This window comes from Danio rerio, chromosome 2, assembly GCF_049306965.1.
Source record: "Danio rerio strain Tuebingen ecotype United States chromosome 2, GRCz12tu, whole genome shotgun sequence".
Classification (NCBI taxonomy): domain Eukaryota; kingdom Metazoa; phylum Chordata; class Actinopteri; order Cypriniformes; family Danionidae; genus Danio; species Danio rerio.
The window spans coordinates 34,619,553-34,636,712 of NC_133177.1; the positions used below are offsets into that span (position 1 = coordinate 34,619,553).

At 33.7% G+C, this 17,160-nt stretch overlaps 2 protein-coding genes across 7 annotated transcripts in view; one reads left to right on the top strand and one right to left on the bottom strand.

Annotated features, from left to right (window-relative positions):
* Positions 1-11,969, bottom strand: part of myripa (myosin VIIA and Rab interacting protein a) — a 37,822-nt gene extending 25,853 nt beyond the window's left edge. For all 5 annotated transcript variants that reach the window (XM_073926995.1, XM_021467551.3, XM_021467553.3 and 2 more), the window contains exons 1-2: positions 11,404-11,969; positions 8,863-9,022 (exon numbers count right to left, since the gene is read on the bottom strand). In XM_073926995.1, the coding sequence (XP_073783096.1) occupies positions 8,863-8,972 (110 nt within the window). In that variant the 5' untranslated portion in view covers positions 8,973-9,022; positions 11,404-11,969. The remainder of the gene's footprint in view (positions 1-8,862; positions 9,023-11,403) is intronic.
* Positions 11,970-13,263: 1,294 nt separating this feature from the next.
* si:ch211-106h4.12 lies at positions 13,264-16,557 on the top strand. Of its 2 annotated transcripts, XM_009298593.4 has the most exons (6): positions 13,264-13,412; positions 13,789-13,854; positions 14,644-14,721; positions 15,866-15,970; positions 16,073-16,176; positions 16,254-16,557. In XM_009298593.4, the coding sequence occupies exons 1-5, from the start codon at positions 13,278-13,280 to the stop codon at positions 16,127-16,129; spliced, it is 441 nt and encodes a 146-aa protein (XP_009296868.1). In that variant the 5' UTR covers positions 13,264-13,277; the 3' UTR covers positions 16,130-16,176; positions 16,254-16,557. The 2 variants fall into 2 exon arrangements, with proteins under 2 accessions (XP_009296868.1, XP_009296869.1); XM_009298594.4 differs by lacking the exon at positions 14,644-14,721.
* The last annotated feature ends 603 nt before the right edge of the window (positions 16,558-17,160 follow it).

The following is a 17,160-nucleotide window of genomic DNA, read 5'->3' on the forward strand; positions in this document are numbered from 1 at the left end:
ATTCTGCTCTAGCTTACAGTTATGGAAAAAAATAAGACATCACCAGAGAAAACCTGCATCGATGCTGGAAAAACATTTATATTATTATTACTTTTTTATTAGATTGTTCATATAAATTATAACTTTATTTGTGTTTATTATTAAATCGCAAAATTACACTTCATTTATTGTTTTAAATACATATATTAGTGCAAACTTAATGTCTTAATTAAGCCCAAACACCAATATGCATTTGGGTTCTTTCAGTGCATATTCTAAAAGCAAACCTATGAGTCACAGAGCCAAGAGCTGAGCTAACAGGAGCAGTGGAGAGAGGGATGAAAAACTAGAAAGGAAGTGCTGTATTGAAAACCTGTGCTTGAGGTGTGACATTTACTTTGTCTCTCCAAACAATAGCAACAGGAAATCATTACGAATGATTAGAGCCACAGCATGAACGGATTGGCTCCAGTGAATACTAAGTGAGGGAAAGTGAGGATAATCTCAGCAGATTGAAAACAGACAGTCAGGGGGAAAAATGGAAAAGGAAAAAAAACAAATGCTGCAATAATATTATACACAAGCAAGAAATGAAAATACAGTCATGTTGGTATGGAGACTGTGAGCTTGGCAAACACATCTTGCAACACTGCATTTTTGAGCGTATGTGTAGACATAGCAATAATTTGGTAACAAATATGAGAGGCAAAACCTCCCTTTTGGTGCTTGCATATGCTTGAATTCAGCTAAATCAACTCTTGTACTAAATCCAAGATGCATGTAGCTTGTATTAGTCCTGAAATGTGACTTTCATACCCTATAGATACAAAAACAATAGAAATTACCACCAGCTTTTCACTAAATCTGTAGAATGATGCGTTTAAACAACAGCAAAAAAGCTGAATATTTGAGAAATTTTAACAGACCTCAGCAGGATTAATTTTGTGAGCCTACAATCCCCCACCGTGATGATCCTCCATCAGGGGTCTCTCAGATGAACTCATAATTGGATACTCGGCAGGTCATTTGCACAGAGTTCTCTGAAACATGGTCTGTTGTTTACAAAGCAAAGTGTTGGCAGAGAACACCAGAGGTGTCCTGTGCCAGTCGGTGCAGATCCAAGGGAAGGTCTACTAAGTGACTCATGCCAGATAGCCAGACTGGGCTAGGTGTGATGAACAGGGAGGCAAGCTAATAGCCAATATTTTATACCAAGTCATTTGACAGACCAGTATCTATTAAGAACGACAGATTTTCTGGGTATAATCTGCAACTCAGGTACAAAATCATGAACATGCCTTTCTATTTTGTTGCACTATATAAAGGGAGTTAGTGCTTTTATTTAGAAAGGATGGTTAAATTATTGAAAACAAAAAGCTAGAAAATGTAAGAATTTGGAAGTCTATTTTTCTATTTAGGGATGCAAAATATATCGTTTCAGCATTGATTTCAGAATGTGCCTGTCCACGAGGATCTGCAATGTCGAGTTGAGATTTTCCACAGTTGAAAACAAACAAGATTTGTGGATTCACTGCAAACTTTTACTAAAGTTAACCAACATGTTTATCATTTGCATTTGTTTTTAAGGTCGGTGAGCATTTTAAGCCAGTTTAAAACATTCAGGTAAGAAATGATAATGCTTTTAACTTTAAGAAAGATTAATTGTATTTATACAAGGTAGACTATACAGTGATATTTTACTTTTTTTGTTATTTTGCCTGCTAGTCTCCCAGAAAACTATAAGATTTATATGCATTTCATTTGCATCTTTGTTGCACTGTATTTATCAGTGCTAGTGATTTGATTTATTTGATTAGATGCCGATGCACTAAACTACAAAATCATCCCAATCAATCGAAAATTATGAATTATTTCCAAATAAAGCCATTAATTTAATTTAGTGAAAGTATACTCAATATTACAAAATTTATCACAGAAAAATAAAATATTTCAATGTCAGTTTTTTACAATATCGGGCAGCCCAATGTAGATTATAATGTGTATTATATATAAATGCATATTATAAAATTATTGTGGTTTTTTGCAAAAAAAAAAAAATGGATTATTAATTTAAGTTTTGCAAATTAGTGTTTTTTTTTCATTTATTTATTGCAAAAAGCTGGGTTGGGTTTGTCATTCAAACTGAATATCAACACACTAAAGTGTATTCTCATACAGTAGCTTTGTTTTTGTAAATGAACCATTAAATCTCGTAAAATGTTCTGTTGGGATCTAAATCTATATCGTCTTTTACAATATTTATCCATAAAACATTTTACACCCTTCTTTGAAAACTTTTGAAATGCACTCTTGGCTGGCAGTATAACTAACATAAGTGATTAGACATTATAAGAAAATTATTCTAAAGGCCATCTAATAGTTTCTTCAAAAAAAAGTGTTAAGGTTCAGTAATTTCACATGTATGTTAATGAATAGGGTGTTTCCACTGCCTGTAAAGTAAAAAAAACTGAACACAAACAAAGGAGTTTGAGAAAAATGCTTGTTTTTAAAAGAAATTTTAGATGGCATTTAGAGGTTTTTTGCATCTAAACTTTTTTCTATATTGAAATTTTTGACATTGGCTATATCATATCTGATATTAAATATTTAGCCTTTTACCAAATGTATATTAGCATTAATAATAATAATAATAATAATAATAATAATAATAATAATAATAATAATAATTTAAAAATAAGCAATATGTAACATTTCATAATTTTTTATTATATAAATTATAATATTGATATATCTAAATTCCCCTTCTTTTTTTGTATAATTGCATTAAGCAAGGATGATTAAGTTTAAAGAGATATTTGAACAGTTGATTCTTTAAAGAATGCTGAAAAAACAACAATATTTTTCCACAAAAATATTAGGCATCTGCTTGCTTGCTTATTTATTTAAGAGGTAATGGTATTTGATTAACATAAAACGTAAACAAAAAAGCATTTTCTTTATTTGAGTTTTTTTTTTATTAAATCTTATAAAATATGTTGCATAAGGATTTAGAGCTTCTCTGCACAAACAAGATCGAGATCAGTCTTAAAGAGCCAAATCTGCTGGTGTGTTTTGCAGCACAAATACTCCAGCAATGAAGCAATAACATGCCCTATTCCTGGAACATCTTGTCAGCTCAAATCAGCAGCTGTAATTCACCACAATAACACATAATAGTTAGTCAAACATGTGCTTCAATAGGAATGCCTCACTACAGAGCAATGCAAGGAAACATGCATTAGTCTCATATGACAGGACTTGTCAATATGTCAAATGTATAGATTGTGGTCTTTCAGTACAGACAAAACTGAAGCCGCTTTTCCACTATCGTGCCGAACCGTTCTAAGAACACTTCGGTACGGTTACGATTGTTTCTCCACTGAGCCTGGAACGGCGCAGCACGATTACAAACCGTTCTCAGCCCAGAATTCTCAGCACGGTTAGACAACCGTACTGAACTGTGCCGACAGATTCTGTGTGTTGATGTCACGGCTCTGTTGCCCAGCTATATGACCTCTTAATAAATAAGGGTGCTGTGACATGTACCTTTATTTAGCACCCCTATTTGATAGAGCGGCATAACGGTGCTAGTCACATGATTGTTGAAAAAAACAAATTTCAGCTATTATTTAAATTTAATTGAAACAAAGAGAGCCGTTTACATTGCGTTACCAAGGCAACTACTGATGCGGTTTGTGTAATGTTTCAAAGAGCTTTGTCGCAGCACGACAATGGAAAATGAAACCCTATCTGTGCTGTCTGGCCAGGTTTGGCACGGAATGGAACGGTTATGCTTAAAGAACAATTCAGCATGATAGTGAAAAAGCTGCTTGATACAAATCTAGTTCTCCAATGTGGATCAGTTTAAAACATAAGCCACACTAATGTCCATATACATTAATACCCGTGAGATTGCGTTGTTAAAACTGTATATATATTGCATGGGTGAGCATGAGAATAAACAAAATATCTAGTCACATCATTTGTAAAGTCTAGAACCAAAATGACCAGCCAGTTGAAGTCTGTCCTACAAGATAAAATGCCTTCCCAGAATCATGTTTTGTGTGTGGTAGCAACATATTTCCTCTTCGTGCAATGGATTATCAGTGCCCTCACAAACAAATGTCAGACTCTGCCATCTGTTTGAAATCTTTGATGTAATAAAATGGAAAATCATGGTTGAGTGATTGAGGACTCTAGGGTCTCATTCTAGATGGTTTCCAAATGCTGATATAGATTTAGTAGTCCTTAATGGGTCTTTATGTTTACCTAAATTGGTGCTGCACACTTTTCAGCTGCATTCCTAGCTGAGTTGTTTCCATCTGCAGTTACTTTTATTAGTCTTTAACACAAAATTAAAATATACAATTGTTTAGTTCAAACTATAGGTTAAACATTATAAAGTGCCCCATTATGTTTTTTTTTTGTAAATATTAGCTTTAACACTGGAACTACCAGAATTGTATAGCCTACTAGAATGGCCATGACAGTCATTCTGACTGTCCACATGTAAGACATTATATTGTCAAATTATATTTACATTCAAAGCTTCTATTAAGATATTCAAATTAAGCTTTTAATGTATGTCATGTTATCATATTTCATAAAGTCACTACCATAAAAATATAAATATTTTTGGTAATACAGCCAATACTTTTGTATGAGTTATTACAATAGTCCATCCGTGAAGCTGTGCACCTCACTTTTACTTCACAAGCTGGAGAACAAGTTTGCTCACAGCACTGAATAAGTTATTCAATTACAAAATTTAAAAACGGACAAAGTTGAACACTATACCGATTAGTTATAATGTTAAGGCTGGAACACACCAAGTGATCCACCAAGTTCTGACGCCAAACAACTCGCACTGACTGTACCAAAAAGCTGCACATGAACACACCAAACAAACAAAAGTCGACTAAAATGAGAGTGTGTGTTCTGCACCCGCATAGGAGGAAATGTCTTTCAGCACCTGAGTGGCACAAATCTGTTTTCTTGTTCACAATTGAAAATCATAACTTCTATCGTGCGCATGCAAAGTGTAAAAACAAAAGCAGCGTTTAGTACAAATATCACAGTATTTCTCACTCACCATAAAGGGATTTGCTCCTGCAAATATGTCCGATAATCTAATAATCCATATCGTTGGCAAATATTTGAGGAAAGATGTAAAATTATAGCCGGCCTTTTTGTTGAAATGGAATCATTTACTTGCGAGTTAATACGTCACTTCACTATGTCAATTAGAACATGAGCAAACTCTCAGAAACGAGGGGTTTGAAGAAACTAAATCCTTAAACTAACCATATCAGACACTGAGAGAAAAGATGCGTTCTATAATGCATGTTATCCAAAACAAATGTATATGTTTGGATTGATGTAAAATTAAGACAAAAAAAATCAAGGACCTTAAAAAACATATATTGTATATGATGATGCTTTGATTGCATAGCTGGTTTTCTTTGAAACTAATCTACTGTGTTACGACTGGAGTTTATTTATTTATTATTGCGGATTGTCCTGTCTTTTTCTTTTGTCCCGCCTTGTTGTTGTTTTTCTGTTGTTTCACAGGCTCCCATACCGGCGTGATTCCCTGATCTGATTGGCTGCTGGTCACAAAAGCACATATAAAAAGGAGCTTCCGGCAGGGTTCGAAGACCTCATTTCTGTGCGTTCGGTGTTTGGAGTGGAGCTCCTGGGTTTCCCTCACTCCTTCGGTTGACGACCAACAACAACCAACTTTGTATTGATGACCATCATATGTTTAAATATTTTTTTAGAGTTTGAGCGTGTAGGGGTGACCTGCCTATTTATTTGATTACTTTTGACTTTGTTTATGTTAGGGAGTAAGGTAAGATTCTTGTATTTTTCTTTAAATAGTAATAGGTAAGTTAGTGGATTTATTTTATAGATTCTTCTGTTTGTTATTTTGGCCTGTGGTGACCCTGACGAAATGCTCATTTATATAAACCTTATTTTTCTATAATAAATATCTTCATATATACTCTCAATTGAGTGTGTGAGTTTGGTTGTCTACCAAAGGGAATCTTTTGCTTTAAGTTTTGTTTCGTTTGGGAAATCCACCACCCCAACACATTAGTTTTTTTTTCTTCGTTTATTATGCCCTTTTTGTTTCCCCTAGACTTGGGGAGTAATAACTGTAACACTTTTCGATGATGTGGAAATCATTTTAAGCCTCTCTTTGTGCATTTTCATCTCCTTACTCCAAGGGTCTTTTCTAATAATCTTATTTTTGTGCTCTTCCATTCTCATATAAGTCACTCTGCCCTGTTTGAAATTCAGAGATGCTCCCCAGGTGTCAGCGCGGATATTGAAAAGCTTGATGCATGCAGGCAGAACACATTTGGGAGAAGAAAAAATGCTGTCTGCATTAAATGAGGCAGTTTAAGATTTTGTAGCGACGTAAAAGAATATTATTATGGTTATCTTCCTTTGGAAGTTCAAATATAGAAACAGAGAAGCTCCGTGAAAATAGTAGCATTGAGACCGCATTTTAGCTTTCTCTCTATAACATTACAGTGCCTCTGGCCACGCCCCTTTGCTGTGCAGGGTGTGTGCGCATAACATGAAGGGTTTATGACATCATTAACCCGGAAGCATTTTTTCGTAGTCCCCAAACTTTGCTAAACTAACTGTAAAAGCCAATGTCTCCCTTTGCATTGAACTTAGAGCGTAATACATTTACAGATGTTGTTTATGTTCACACAGCTACATTACACATCAACTAAAGTTTAAAATATGATATTGTAGTGGACCACCCCTTTAAATAAAGCTATGTTTAATTCACTTGAATTTCCAAAATACTTAAAAGACCCCTATTATGCTATTTTAAAATGTCCTGATTTTGTTTTGGAGGTCTCCTACTATTGGTTTAAATCAATACAAGATCAAAATATACTTTCTGTTTCTCACAACATATTGTAAATTAAAGAATCAGCTGTTTTCACAGTTTTCAAAACAGTTCGATCAAGGATCCTGTCTCTCTAAACTCCTCCCTTCTGAGCGTCTGCTTTGCTCTGACTGGTCAGATGGCCCAAGATGGTCTGGTGTGATAGGTCTACTGTTTACATTAAGGGCATGTCAGTAATGAAATGCGTTTATTGTAAACACAGTAATAAAGAACGTAATGATGGCATCTGTTTTAAAGATGTTATCAATTCAAGCCAAAACAAATACTTTAATTTTACAGTGTACATGAAGCAAACTACATCAGAAGAATACTGCGTAAAAACTGTACACCCACCACTGGATTTTAGTAACTGTGACTTTGCTATTCCACATTTGAATTTATCTATTAATTAAATTATTATTATTTTTGTACCTCCCATTTTACCATAAACAAAAAAAAAGATCTGAAGGAATGCAAACTACAGCAGCAGTGAATGTGCGAAGATGTTTGAAAGAATACAAAGACTTTAATATGGGTTAAAACTTTTTTTATATATAACTTGGGTCATAAAAAATTTTGCAATGTGCTAAAGTATACCTTGTAAGTCTGTCCACATAAGCAAGGTTACATGTAAAGTCTTCCTCTTCGAATTATAGTCCATATACACAAATTTGATTCTCTTTATCCACCAATCTTATTTGTGAGTACTTGTGAGTAGAAGAGTCTCTTTGTGTGACTATGTGAAATGTGTTTCTACAAACATGAAATAGTTTATTCTGAAGGCTTGTTTGTTTTAGATTTTTCCCTAATTAATGTTTGTGCCATTATTCCAACTTCCTGATCCAGCAAGCTAGCATTTTCAAAAACAGAGTGAGAGATTAGCAGAGTGCGTGTCTGTCAGTCTCATAAAACCCTGGTGCCAAACAAAGCCATTACCCAAAGTGTTTTTTTATCACCCCAAACTAGTATGATGAGTAATGTGCTCCTTTGTGCCAATATCGTACTTTTTAAAAGGAAAAAACAATAATAGAGGAAAGTCAAAAGAGATTACAGACTAAATACACGGAACACATTAACACATGAAAAGAGTGGGCTGTTTAAAACGTTTTTTATAGATAGTACTATAACAAAAACATATATAAATAAAAGAACTAGGATAGGTAAGACCAATAGTTAAGGATGCTGCACATTTCTGACAATTATGTTTCCATGCAGCAAAAATAAATGTCTATATATTTTATCTTTAAAAAATGAAAGTCTTTTAATTTTAAAATGTCTGCGAATGTAAACGTTGCGATAATGTGAGATATACGGTAACATGAGTTTCTCTCATGTTCATTAAACATCTTTAAATATCTGTAGGTCAGAATTAGATTCCCTCAAAGCTGAAACTCATTCATGCTGAGCTTAAGGAAGCGAGTCACAGAAGAAGAGGAAAGGGAGGGTTTTTCCTGTCATTTTGTTCATTTTTATGCAAAGAATGATGGGAACTCCCTCATGCTCTCTCATGACCTGAACGCCATTCGAGTGATATCAGCTGTGAGAAAATGTTGATGGAATTTAATAAGAAATATTCAATTAGAAAAATGTTTATATTTAACATAATCATGTTAAAACTGATAAATACTGAAGTTTGAGTCAGTAAAAATGTGTTTCCACAAGTGTCTTTTAGTCACCAAGACTGCATTCCTTTATTATTAACAGTAATATTGTGAAAAATTATCACAATTAAAATATATTTTAAAATGTAAGTTGTTTAACAACTTCATTCAAATGTTCACTGTGACATGATATTTGGTTGTCAAGCCTATTTTCTATTATTGTTTTTCTTAAATATACATAAGCTGCTAAATATACTTTTTGAAATAACTATTTTAATGAACTGAAAACTTAACAGACTTTTATGAAACTGCCACTTTGTGAATGTGTTTTCAGCAGGAATAATCATAAAAGTGATTTTACAAAAGACTTACAAAAGCCGTGTCTCCTCCGTCTTGCGCAGCTGCATGTCCCGTTGCACCACCTGCATCACATGCTCAGCCTCCACATCCGTCAGGCCAGAGAGATCCAGTTTACGGCCCATCCTTCACCTCTACAGAGCTAATAAGATACCTGGTCTGTGTGGACGGTTAGCTGAGGGCAGCAGAAGAGAGTCATTTAATAACACCAAAAGCTTGGCACCAGCTGCGCCATTGGCTTTATAAGGTCTTTGAATTAGAGCTGTCATATTGTTGTATTTTATTAGATATTTTTTTTATACTATAACATGAATGATTTATCTCTTTGTCTTTCAGCTGTGAGGTAAATCTGTAGACAATACCCTGTTGTGATTATACATTTTTCCCCATTATGAAATCAACATAATACACTGCCTTGCAAAACTCAGAAGTAAACCCCCTTGCATAAGGTTGTTTAATCAGGCAGTAGACTCAATAAGGCCCAGATTTGGTAAAGGCTCCCAACAATGCAATTTTTATTCACCAGTGTGTTCTTCTTTTATTAATGGGAACCTATAATGAAAATCATCTTTTGTAAGGTATTTAGACAGAACTGTGTGCAGGTACAGTGAGTCCACTGTCATTTTCGAGTGATAGAAACACAATAAGTCTCTTTTTTATTTCCTAATGGTAAAATAGGATCCAAATCCCTCCCATTTTGAAGAAAACCGCACTATGATATAGGAGTACAGTTTTTCCATCCACAGAATTGATTGACATTAACATGTCTCTGTATTAATGCATAGAATCATATCAACAAGACAGGACGTGCGCAAAGCAACCAGGATTAAAAGATCTGTTCAACTCTCTGTAATCATCAATCATCATCAAATGTGATCAAGAATGATTTTTACAAATTTGAAAGGTTTTCAAAACAGTGCATGTTTGTAATGAATTGAAGGGATTTTACCCTTTTTTACTTTATCAGCACAGCCGCCTGTTAGTACATTTATAAAAGAAGACGCTTCAATCCTGAATTGTGGAAGTTAAATCAGGTGTATTTTGTACATCAACGTAACAGATATTCATACAGTAGTGTATATTAACATGTACAAAAAAAATGCAAAGTTGAACGTGCACGCTGTATGTGTGTGTGTGCATAAACTTTGTAACAACGTGTGCGACTCATCGTTGCAGAATTAACTCCAAAGCAAATGCATCAAATTATTATTGGGAAATTTCTTACTATTTCTTACAAACGCTATGCAAGATCTACTTCCTTCATGTTTGTCACTGTGCTGTTTATCTGACACAGCCGAGGCAGAGATTGAGGCACACTCTGACAGGCCAGAGGGAACAGTGGGCGGGGAGAACAAGCATTAAAGGCACAGGCAACAAACACAGCTACATAGTGTTCAGAGCAGAAAATGTGAATATTCTGAAAGGTATGATAAATAATCTGATGGTTGTCTTTAGCTGAAACTTTACAGACACATTCTGGAGACACTAAAGACATATTAAATCTTTAAAAATGGGTAAAATAGGTGGCCTTTAAATCTGAGTCCTAACATATCACGAAAATGGGTAGTTTTTCATTGTACAATACCCCTAAGGGTTTGACTATGCTTTACATGCATCGCCCCTCATAATTATATTTATTAAATTAAATAGAAAATAGAAAGAATTCAAAAACAAATTATATTATTAAAGTATGATTAATAACACATCACAATTACATTTTTTTTAATTATTTGAAACCAAAACTAAAATGAATAAAAATATTCATTCAAAATGAATAAATACAATAATAAACTTCAACAATGCAGGCCAGGTATCCACAACAGTTTAAAAAAACAAACCCATGGGCTTTCATTAACCACAAAGCAAAACGAACAGATCATTCTCAGCAACCTTAAATCCATCAGTCGAGTTGACAGTAAAAGCAAACACAGAGCTTTTTGCCCATGAGGTATAACTACAATTTATCTGTCAGAAAGCTGCAACACTTAAAAGAATGTTTCTCCCAAACTGAAAATGCTGTCATCACTCACCCTCAATTCTTTTCCAGATATTTGTGAATTTATTCTTTAGCTTAACATAAAAGAATATATTTTGAAGGATGTGTCTGAAACAATGCCAGTCCTTTCTCTGACTTCCAAAGTAGTCAAAAGAAGTCAGCTACTGCTTTGTTACAAGAACTTCTCACATTTTCACATTTTTAAAAGTTCAACAGAAGAAAGAAATCTATAGCCTACTGGTTTGAAAACTCTCAGGTCATGCCTTTTCTGAAGATCACAACTGTCACATCTAACCATTTAGTCCCCATTCAGTTTAGAGGCATCCCTAGGATTCATTAAAGCAAATGGAGACTGAACATTTTATTTTGCTTAACATAATCGTTTGTGCTCCACAAAGTGAGTGATGACAGAATTTTTATTGTTGTAACAATATTACAATGTTATACATATAATCACATCGCATTGGCTCATTTATATTTGGAATAGTCTATAAGGAGGATCTAAAACAACAACAACTGTTATGTATTTTGAGAGGAGCTAGTTAGGATGCAGCACTCACCGTCGCGTCTCCAGCTCAGTCGCTTACGTCAGCTCTCTTCGACCAGCGGCTGCCAAGCTGTCAAGATTTGAAGTCAAACTCATTATGTATGTCCGCGTCAAATCGATACGGTCAGCGTCTTTCGGGCACGCTCGAAGTAAACATTTTGACAAGTTTGACAAAAAAGTCAAGAGTATGAGAAGAAAGCGCGGGAAATGAGAGAGCGCGTGCACCTAGTGTGGTCTCAAGCCATTTATGAACACTAGTCCAGAATTCTGCCAACCTCCTGTTCTCGACCACTGCAGTGCCGCTAATCCACTCTTGGACATGGTGAACAGTCATAACATATTGAGAATGGCGTCTTACTTATTATAGTCTCGATATTTAAAAGAGAAACTCTCATTTTAATTAATTTAAATAGCATTTAAAAAAAATAGCTTAAAGAATAATGTTAAAGAATAACATTTATCTATCTCTCTGTTTGCTTCTTGCTAGCTCTAGTCTGTTCATTTATCAATCCATCTGTCAGTTCATCCATTTGTCCATCCTGTCATCTTCTGTCTTTCCTTTCATCCATGCATTTGTCTGTTAGTCAGTTCTTTCTTTATTTAGGAATATTATAATTTTGCTTAATTGATATTATTCAAATGTGTTTTGTTATTGTTTGTGCTTTCTTGTCATGTCATTTAATAAATAAACCATAGGTTATTTATTATGTAATATTAATGTGATAACCAATGACTTAAAGCACAATTTTGCACTACCTTGAAAAAAAAATTAATTTTATTATAGTAATAGTGTAGAAACAAATTTTTTTTTTTGGCACATTGACATATACCAAAACAGTTTTGCTCCTATAAAAATAATGGCATTTAACAAAATCTTATCAGTAAATTAATGCGTAAAACTGTCTAAATAAGACTCAATTCAATTTTCTGGTCTTGGTTTTATTTAGTAAGGTGGTCCAGTTGAAAGACCAGCTAAAACCAGTGCTTGTTTACACCTGTTACAAAGCTGTTTTGACTAAATAATAGAAAAATGGTCAATGCAAAATAAAGAGAGTTTAAAAGTTAAGCCTGACTCCTTCTGAATTCTTCTAAAGATAGTTTGAGCCCATCCAAACAGTTTCAATCCTCAAAAGGTCATAGTAATTGGAACAGGCAAAAAAGACCACCTAATCTCCACCATACACATAATTCTCCACAGCCATATATTCTTAAACATTGTAGGATGTGTTGAATCACACAAGTCACAAAGGACCATACAGTAGGTCTGGATTAAACAGAAGGCGTAAATGGGAATGTGTCTACTGTACTTGTTATTCGATCATCCAAAAGCCACCTAATATAAGCAGTAAAACAGAAATATTGTCAACTGATCCGCATATTAAGGCTGTAGGGAAAGCTAATGCTTCAACTTTTTCAGACTTAATCTTTATCACATGCATAAATCCAGTCAGCTGGTTTGGAAAGAGTAACACAAATCGAAGGCCAAATTTTCCCACCTCACTCTTTCTCGGTCCACAGACTTCTTTTCAATCATTTTTTATCATCAAATTTATATATTTCAAGATACCATCTACTGCAATCAAAGTTATAAATCAAAAGCACAACTGAAAGCTGGATGATAAACTGCAATAATAAGAGTCTTATGAGATACACTGGCCCCCCTCTTTGGCCCTCGGCCAGACGAATCACACACGCATGATACATTTCATCTGCCAGTATTAGACAGAAGATCACTGCATACCTAAGCAAAGATGCTTGTTGAATGCTGTTTCAAAATGTTTTCATCAGGCCAAATGTGTTACTGCCCCTTTTCGGGACATCTGGTAGTGATCAAATGAGAGTATAAAGAGGAGATGAAGTGCGTCTGGTCTGCAGAAAAGCAACAGGATGAAGGTGTGTGTGGAACTAGGGCTGCTGTGTCTTAGCCTGCTCATCTCCAGTCTTCATGGAGAAGAAATTGATACTGAATCAAGCAAACAAATGCCACCGAATCTTGATGAGGAGGATATTCCTCAGCTTCAGGTTAGTGGTAAATTCAGCTGGCAGTGCTTCAACTGAGCTCATACTGGAAGGTAAAAAAGGACATTTATTTTATTTATTTATTTATTTATTATATAGAACAGGTATTTTTATTTGATTTTTTTGGTTTTTGCAAAGTGATTGGCAGCACCAATGACTTATTTTATACAATATTTGAAATTAAGGTAATTTTAGTAGCAATTATGTTTTAAATAATTTGATTAATTAGCAACTGAGCATTTTTGACTGAGGTATTAATAAACAAATCCATACTGAGAGCTCTGAACAGAGCCACATGTCCTCTCATAACTACTTTAGCTCAGTTGTATACACATTCAGATATTTTTTTAATAAGTCTTTTAACAATGATTTTTTTAAGATGTACAGAGTGCGACGACAGACAGAGGAGAAAAATGAAGAAAAGTCAGTTGCTTCATCACAGAGAGTAAGTGTCCTGTCACTTTTGCAAAATCTTTTGAAATGATTTTTTTTTTCCAGCTGCTGCTGTTTCATAATCTAAAAGAAGATTATAGGGCTTTGGTTGATGATGATGATGATCTCTCTTGGGTTACTACTAACAGTTGAAGTCAGAATTATTAGCCCCTCTGAATTATTAGCCCCCTGTTTATTTTTTCCCAAATTTCTGTTTAACGGAAAGAAGATTTTTTCAACAGATTTCTACACATTATAGTTTTAAAAACTAATTTCTAGTAACTGGTTTATTTCATCTTTGCTATGATGACAGTAAATAATATTTGACTTGATATTTTTCAAGACACTTCTATACAGCTTAAAGTGACATTTAAAGGCTTAACTATGTTAATTAGGTTAACCAGGCAGGTTAGGGTAATTAGGCAAGTTACTGTATAACGATGGTTTGTAAAATAGCTTAAAGGGGATAATAATTTTGTCCTTAAAATGGTTTTTAAAAATTTATAACTACTTTTTTTCTTAAAAATAAAAATTCTTAAAAATAAAAAATTCCTTGCTCTTTTAAACATCATTCAGGAAATATTAAAAAAAGAGAAAAAAATTAAAAGGGGGGCTAATAATTCTGAATTCAACTGTAAATGGCAGTAGTACTTTACAAAATAACTTTTTAAAGATCGGTCAAAGTATATAATCTGCAGCTTACAGGCAGCTCTATCTGTGATCTTAATTGTTGCCCAAAGCAGAGATCAATCAAGCAGAGAAAAGTGTCACTAGAAAAAGTAATTTTTTTTATGATCTACAGGAAAACAGCAAACATGTGTACCAAAAAACTCCACAATCAGGACAATTTTCCATTTTACGAGACAATGGAGGGCCAAAGGTAAAATTAAATAATACATTTAAATATTTCACAAAAGTAAAAACAGCATTTATATATATATATATATATATATATATATATATATATATATATATATATATATATATATATATATATATATATATATATATATATACTGTAGATCATACAGTTAAAGTCAGAATTATTAGCCCCCCTGAATTATTAGTCCCCCTATTTCCCTCCAATTTCTGTTTAATGGAGATATTTTTTGACACATTTCTAAAAGATCATAATCTTAATAACCAATTTCTAATAACTGATTTATTTTATATTTGATAAATATTTGACATGATACATGCCAGTACACAATGTGTTACTAGATATTATTTTAAGATAATAGTATTCAGCTTAATGTGCAATTAAAGGTCAATTAGCCAAGTTATTGTATAACGATGGTTTGTTTTGTAGACTATCGACTATAAATTATTGCTTAAGAGAGCTAATATTGACCTTAAATTGGTTTTAAAAAAAGAAGAAAAAAACTGCTTTTATTCTAGTCGTAATAAAACAAATAAGACTTTCTCCAGAAGTATATATATATATATATATATATATATATATATATATATATATATATATATATATATATATATATGTGTGCATTTTATATTTGAGGAAACTATTATATAGTACTCTTCAAAAAGTTATTCTAAATATTACAGATACACTAAACTGATCAAAAGTGAAAAGCACATAGATTTCTAACATTACAAAAGTTTTTCAAACAAATTGTTAACTTTATATTAATCAAAAACCCTGAAAAATGTTATTAACAATTCTATAAACACCATTATTTATGATAGAGTGCCAATAGCAGAGCACCAAATTGCAAATTGTAATGATTTCTAAAGGATGTAACACTAAACACTGAGGTAATGATGCAAATTCAGCTTTGTATAACAAGAATAAATTACATTTAACAGATATTTGAAATTGAAATAGCATTTCATAATATTTTTTTATTTTTATTGCATTTCTCTTTTTTTATTATTAATTGCAGCCTTACTGAGCGAAAGAATCTTAATGCAAAATGTGTACCCCTAAATCATTTTCAAGACACACTTTTCCAGTAAAATGATTTTATATTCTAAAAGTACTGACTTGCTTTACTCTAAAATCTCAGTCAGACGTCAACCTCCGCGTCAAGAGGCAGGAGAAAAACAAAAACAACAAACGGAAAAAACCACGTCCTGCACAATTCAGCCTTTTAGGAAGCAATCAAGACCCGGTAAATCCAATTCACTGATCTCCATCAACACGCCATTTAAACTCAGCAACGGCCATTTTTGGTCAATATTATATTGCTTAACACTGAACTCCTACTTTAAAGCCGCAGCAGACTGTCCGTGCCAAAAGAGAGGAGACTGCAGGAGGGAAAAGACCCTGACCAACCAGTTAAAGCATTAAATGTATCCTGTGTCTTTCCCCATGCAGGTATAAAATAATGCAACACATTTACAAAATAAGAAAAAAAGCTACTAAGTTTAACAGTCTCTGCTCTCTCGTTACAGGTTCCCTGATAAAGGAATTGCACAGGCACACATCACCATATATCAGAAAGTGTGTAAGCCTCAGGTTATGCTCGTGAAAGTATTCATTTATCTTTCTATTGCCATCTTTTCTAAGCAAATGCATTTGCTTGATTATGTAAAGCTAAAAGTGGACACTAAGCGGCAGCATTTATCCAAGAGAGGAGCACTCGAGGCCTGGCTTGGCTTTTTTTTTTTTTTTTTTAACACTATGTTAATTGATGCCTGTTGATTTTTATATTATATTTACAATAAAGCATTTCATAAAAATCACTCTTTTATTGTGTGGAGCGAGTGGAAATTGCAGGCGAAGAACAGCTGTCTGTAGAGGTTTGACAGTTCTACTGTATGAAAGAATGACACTGTTGACAAAAACGACATAACTATTACTCCTCTTTTGTGTTTGAGTGGTTCTGCCAGTTTAAATGTGCCAGAGAAGTTGTTAGCTTAAATAAGGCGTAGGAAATAATATGTTTCTTGCCAACTTGTCAAAACACATTGGCGGTCGAAAGCAAAGCAACACCCTTTCTTTCTTACCAGCATAATCTTTCATAGGAACTATGAACTATTTCCTTGCCATTGAACTTGGTGGTTATTCAAGCATCTAAAATGAGCTGGTAAACATTTTGAAATCACGCTTGGCCTTTGTGCAGAACCACTGCATTCACACTGAGCAACAAATAGCAACCGCAAGCGACCGTGCAAAATAAACAAGTGCACCCACACAGATATTAATGGAAACAGAGCAGACTTTAGACTCTAAAAGGCTTTCCCCCTAAATAATAGAAATACACAAAATAAAAACCCTTAACTAACTTGGACTTCTCATGGCAATTATATATTGCTGTTGTCTAATGATTTTAAAAGCTTCTTTTATCCTAAATTTGTA